The following is a 6,595-nucleotide window of genomic DNA, read 5'->3' on the forward strand; positions in this document are numbered from 1 at the left end:
CTCTGCTTTAAAAACATTCAATGACGTAGCCTCAACTGCTTCACTGGACAGGGAATTCCACAGATTCTCAACCCTTTGTGTGAAGAAGTTCCTCCTCAACTCAGTCCTAAATCTGCTCCTCCTTATTTTAAGGCTATGCCTCCTAGTTCTAGTTTCATCCGCTAGTGGAAAAAACCTTCCTGCTTCTATCTTATCTATTCCCTTCATAATTTTATATGTTTCTGTAAGACCCTCCCTCATTCTACTAAATTCCAATGATTAAAGTCCCAGTCTACTCAGTCTCTCCTCATAAACTTTCCACCATCTCACTCTGTGAGTCGAGGCATGTTGCTGCCAGACTGAATGTATGAGGTTGCTATGATTACCAAGATTACACCAGGGGACTATAGGATGCAAAGTGTAATATCTCCTGCTTCGCTTTGCTTAAATATTGATCCTGCTTACCTGACAGGGAAGAGTCAATTATCAGGCAGATTGATTTCTCTGGCTAGGGGAGAATCAATGATCAGGGTAGTCGATGAGGTTTAACTGAACTGTCGCTTGACGCAATTTTTCAAAGCCATCTCAGCCTTTTGACTAAGATCAAGCCCAAGGTGGGCTGCCATGCCTCATCCTGCCAGCGTGGATATTGTTTGTTTCTCTCGTGGGGACCATGAATTGGATTCACAGAATCCCTACTGTGCAGAAGGAGGCCATTTGGCCCATCAAGTCTGCACCGATTGCAATCCCACCCTATTCCTGTAACCCCACATATTTACCCTGCTAAGCCCCCTGCCATTAGGGTCAATTTATCACGGTCAATCAACCTAACCTGCACATCTTTGGACTGTGAGAGGAAACTGGAGTATCTGGTGGAAACCCACGCTCACATGGGGAGAATGTGCAAACTCCACATAGACAGTGACCTGAGCTGGGAATCGAACCCGGGTCCCTGGTGCTATGAGGCAATTGAAATTTGAATGTGATTTTCTTGGATGGAATAAAAATTTGGAAAAAAAAAATTGATCCTATAAAATTGGCTGTGTTTTCAGCCATCTCTTATGCATTTCCTGACTTGTGGGTTTGGTGATTGGACAAGCTCAGGCTGTGTAGTTTATCTCCTCCCATGTGGATGAGATGCTGGCTGTCGTCAGTGCCTGTGGAACTGGAACGCAACATGTAGGGGAATCCCCAGGAGATGCCTGGAGTGGAACCAAATCAGCGAGGATATTACCTGAAAAAGATTTTTTAAAAAACAGCTGATTTTCAGATTATGTTCCTACTTTACAGCAACAAGCTATGTATCCAACCTGTTAGGTGGTGCCAGCCTTCAGTATAAGTTTGAATACAACTAACTCCAGGTGCCAGAATAGGTGCAGAATTAAATGGATTGAATAAAGCAGGCAATTTATATTTTCCTATATTTGTCTGAATGAAAGAACGAAGCAGCAACTGAACAGAATGAAATCCCAGCTGCACCAAAATAAAAGCAAATTACTGCAGATGCTGGAATGAGAAACAAAAACAGAAAATGATGGAAAATCTCAGCAGGTCTGACTGTGTCTGTGGAGAGAGAACGGAGATAACAGTTTGGGTGGAATTCTACACAGAAACTTCTGAGTGTCCAGCTAGCATTAAAATTGGGAAGTTGCCATTTTTTTGGCCGAGTTTTTAACCCCCAGTCTCGTGCACATACTGCATGAAAAAAATGGGCTAGACTGTTTCTAGCTACTACAGGCAGTGGGCAGGGCTTAAATCATCAGCCAGCAGCAGAGGGAGGTTTGTTTCTGCACATGCACAATTCCAACAGCAGAGGGCAGACAGAGAGAGAGAGAGTGAGAGATCTGTCAGGCCTCAGCTGCTGCAGTCAACCTGAACCAACCGTCCCAAGCAATTGTGGGGGCGTGTGGCTGATCCCAAGCCCGACACCACCAGAAAATGTAGCTTCTGCCACTCCCCCGCCACCCAGAATGATCACACCCCCCCACACTAGTGATTGCAGTCAGAGCGGCAGTGGGAACACCCTTCCTCCCCCACTGCTCCCAGCTGCAGACTGCACAGTGCCCCCCATCCCCGGTTGGGTTGCTTTGCCCTTTCAGGTTCCATTCCCTGGCACAGCCCAGTGGGCAGTGCCAAGATGCTAGGCTGGCAATGCCAAGGTACCAGGCTGGCACTGCCCAGCGGCACCCTCCCCTTACCCTTGGCCTCCCTGGGGAGCCTGAATGACCTCCAGTTCTGCTGGCAAGGACAACACGACTGTTCCCCACACATGGGGAGCAGGTGTTTTCCTTGCCAGAGAGAACCTCTCCCAGCGAAGCCATAAAGGTGAGTGAACCTGGACGGTTGAATGCTGAGCTCACTAAATACATGTAAATTAATACTTTAATAAATTTGAATAATTTATTTCAGCCTCTGGCCAGAAATGGGCGAGAGGCTGGCTGTGCCGGAAATCCGATTCTGGTAAGATTGTGGGAGCGGTGAAATCACGATCCTGATTTCTCGTCTCTCGTGTGATTTTACCGGCTCATTCCACCGCCCATCGATGGGTGGGTGGTGCCAGTAAAATCGGGGCCATTGAGTCTGGATGGCTCTTTGCCAGAGTGTTTACACCAAATTTGGTTTGACCATTTCATCGTGCCTTGTGGGCACATTGTCAATTTTGAGGTATACATTAGCCAGTGGAAGAAAGTGAAATTGCTGAGATGAAAGCAGTGGCACACCGGGGGAGAGTGAGATTGTGTACGAGGGGGAGGTGGCACAGTGGTTAGCATTGCTGCCTCACAGCGCCTGGGATCTGTATTTGATTCCTAGCTTTAGTCATTGTCTATACACAGTCTCCCCATGGGTTTCCTCCGCGTGCTCCAGTTTCCTCCCGCAATCCGAAAGGCGTGCTGGTTGGGTGCATTGGCTGCGCTAAATTCTCCCTCCGTGTACCCGAACTGGCACTGGAGTGTGGCGACCAGGGGATTTTCACAGTAACTTCATTGCAGTGTTACAGTAAGCCTACTTGTAACTAAAAAATGAAAACAAAAACTGTTCTGTCAAGATGTGAAGATCAAGAAAAATAATGTCCAACTTGTGCGAAATCTGCCATAGGCATTGGCTTAAAAGCTTTCTTTTGCATCAAACACAAATGGTTGGCAGGTATGGAAAACTTTTATCAACAAAGTCAGTTTATTCTTGTCTATAACATTAGAGTAACACTAATGACATGCCCTCAACGTCTGTGGAAGTAACATTGCTCCCCTTGGATAGAGGAATGATGGTGACGCGTGTGTATTATTGCAGGATCTAGATATATTCACCATCCTCTAATCCATCTGATTGGACAGGTAGAAGTTCTGGCCTTGGTTGGACTGGCTTTGGTTGTGGCATTAACGAGCACCAGTTCAGGAAACTCGTGAACTTTATTCTTGCCCGAGATAAAAAACCTTACAAAAATCTTTGGTTGTACAGAAGTCACTTGGAATTTGCAACAGAGAATTGTTGTTGTTGCATTGTGCTGGGTGTGTATTGAGTGGGTCTGGTTACGCCTTTGCTTAGGTTGGACCATCAGGCCTGACATGTTCCTTTTATTGGCATGAGGCTATAATTTGGTTATGATGGCAGGGTGGCAGAGGGGGCGTTACCTGGAATTATCGTGGTGGCACAATCTCGGTGTTAATAATTTTACCAGCAGTAATAACCAATTTTTGAGGTAATTCATTCATGGGATGTGGCTAGGCCAGCATTTGTTGCTCACCCCTATTGCCCTTGACAAGTTGGTGATGAGCTGTCATTTATGAATACAACTGAGTGGCTTACTGAGTCATTTCTGAGGGCATTTAAAAGTCACCCATCTTGCTGTAGGGTTATAGAATCCCTACTGTGCAGAAGGAGGCCATTTGGCCCCACAAGCCCATACCGACAACAATCCTCCCAGGCCCTATCCCCATAACCCCACATGTTTACCCTGTTAATCCTCCAACATTAAGGTGCAATTTAACACGGCCAATCAACCTAACCTGCACGTCCTCAGACTTTGGGAGGAAACTGGATCATCCGAGAGAAACCTGTGCAGACACAGGGAGAATGTGCAAACTCCTCCACATACAGGCCAGATCGGATGAGAGCTGCAGATTTTCTCCACTAAAGGACACCAGTAAACTGGATGAGAATTCTCCCTCGGTGTACCCGAACGGGCGCCGGAGTGTGGCGACTAGGGGATTTTCACAGTAACTTCATTGCAGTGTTGTGACACTAATAAACTTTTTACTTTTATACTCCACGTATAAATTGAGTCCATTTTTCTTTTGGAGGAATTTTACGAATGTTGACTTGTAGGCTGACATGTACAGTATTTCAGAATTACTTAATTGAGAATGATTTAATAATTCATTGAATTTAAATTCCCTTGCTGCCATGGTGGAATTCAAACTCAGTCTTAATCTGGTCTTTGGTTTATTACTCCAGTAATATTACAACGAGGGGTCTATCATAGTTTCCCCGATAGCCCCGGTTAAATGTATTTCCATGCTGCCAGTTGGCTAGCTCCACTGGATGCTTTGATCTGTGACCCAAATTTAACAGACTGCTTTGATCAGATGAGCCTGTCTGACATTTACAGCAAGTGTAGATTTTTCCGATGAGCGGTGTCTGTACCTGTATAAGCTGGAGCCTCTGATATCTCTGTAACTGGAAGTATACCCGCTCAGTGTTTCAGAGCCACAGCACAGACAGGAGACCTGAGCATGTTTCAATCTGATGTGGAGATGCTGGTGTTGGACTGGGGTGGGCACAGTAGGAAATCTCACAACACCAGGTTAAAGCCCCAACATGGTTATTTGGAATACCGAGCTTTTGGAACACTGCTCCTCCACTCAGCTGATGAAGGAGCAGTGCTCCGAAAGCTCATGATTCCAAATAAACCTATTGGAATTTAACCTGGAGTTGTTGGATGCCTTACACTTCAATCTGTGACAATTTGTTTGGCTTGATGTGCATTTGTGCTTTTTTTTTCCCCTGGTTCAAAGTGCATTCTGAGCTGACCAAGCTGGAGTGGTTTCGTCCACATTTTAGTGGTCCAATGAACAGCCCCCTACTTCAGGATTTAAAATTCAAAAGCTGAGCCACACTCAGTAAGCTCAATCAGTGAATCCTCAAACTTTCCTTCCTTGCCTCGTTTCCAACATGTGATTGAAGGGGTTAATCAGATATGAAAATGTCGACAAAGCAGCTGGTCAAAGGTGTATAATATAGGACAGCACAGTGGTTAGCACTGCTGCCTCACATCACCAGGGACCCAGGTTCAATTCCAGCCTCGAGTGTCTGCCTGTGTAGAGTTTGCACATTCTGTCCGTGTTTGCACGGGTTTCCTCCAAAGATGTGCAGGTTAGGTTGATTGGCCATGCGAAATTGATCTTTAATATCAGGGAAATTATAAATACATGCGGTTACGGGGATAGCACTTGGGTGGGATTGTTGTTGATGCAGGCTCGATGGCCCGAATGGCCTCCTGCTGCACTGTACAGATTCTAAGACATTCCCCCCTTTAAACTCCGAGGAGGAGTCAGAGGGACTTGAAAGGTTAACTCTGTTTCACTCTCCACAAATGCTGCCAGACCTGCTGGGTTTTTCCAGCATTTTCTGTTTTTTTTAATCTCAGTCCAAAAGCCAATATCAGACATGAATGATCGGAGTCGGTGACTGTAACCTGCTTCACTTCCACACACCGCTTCCTATTTGCCGGTGTTAAGAATGACATTTCTGTACTAATCCTTCCTGTTCGGAATACAGTTCAGTTTGATGGCTTTAGAAACTCAGCGAAATGTGAACAAGTGAATGTGCTGATGTGCAGCAAAATTCATTATTGTGTCCCTTCTCGAACAGGTCTACCGGCAGACACTTTGCAAGGACACAGGGACCGATTCTACGATGAGTTTCACAGGTAACTGTTAATAAACATTGATGCCTGTTGTAACGAGTCGGGAGAAACTAATGGGGAGCTCCACTGGAAACCTTGGTCCACAAGAGATCAATAATTGGCCACATAGTTTTCACAGCTGGCTGCATAAGGGTGCCAGTAGTAAATGGTCTGCCATTTGCAGGGTTTACACTGCACAGATACTAGGCTTTTATAAATATGAATAGTACAACAGCAAATAAAGGTTATGAAGTATCTTCAAGGCATGTCATGTGTTGAAGTGTATTAAAGATTGTGAAAGCTTGTTAGTTACATTGTGGAGATAATGAAGGTTCTACCCAAAGCACTGAATGTTTCTCATTGCTCTTGTACTGTGCAATGTGAAGACTGAAAGATTGGCCACTTGGTGCTTGACCATCAGCTTACTGTGTAGCCCAGGGCTCAGTGTTGGATCCATGTTTGTTCTACATAAATGTTCTGGACTTGGGTGTAAAGTGCTGAAATTTGGAAAATGGTGCTTTACGGAACCTCGGGCAGACCGCAGAATGGGCAAATAGGTGGAAGATTGATTTTATTGTGGATAAAATGTGAGGTATTGTATTATAATTGGGGTGAATGGGATCAAAGGTTATGGAGAAAAAGCAGGATTAGGCTACTGAGTTGGATGATCAGTGATGATCTGTAATAATAAATGGCGGAGCAGGCTCAAAGGGC

General features: G+C 45.2%; 1 protein-coding gene across 1 annotated transcript in view; it reads left to right on the forward strand.

Moving 5' to 3' along the window:
* Window positions 1-6,595, forward strand: part of hip1ra (huntingtin interacting protein 1 related a) — a 165,250-nt gene that overhangs the window by 108,720 nt on the left and 49,935 nt on the right. The window contains 1 exon segment of the mRNA XM_080208802.1: window positions 5,848-5,905. Coding sequence (XP_080064928.1) covers window positions 5,848-5,905 — 58 coding nt within the window.

The sequence above is a fragment of the Carcharhinus amblyrhynchos genome, chromosome 20, assembly GCF_965287045.1.
Source record: "Carcharhinus amblyrhynchos chromosome 20, sCarAmb.v2.hapA, whole genome shotgun sequence".
NCBI classification, from domain to species: Eukaryota; Metazoa; Chordata; class Chondrichthyes; order Carcharhiniformes; family Carcharhinidae; genus Carcharhinus; species Carcharhinus amblyrhynchos.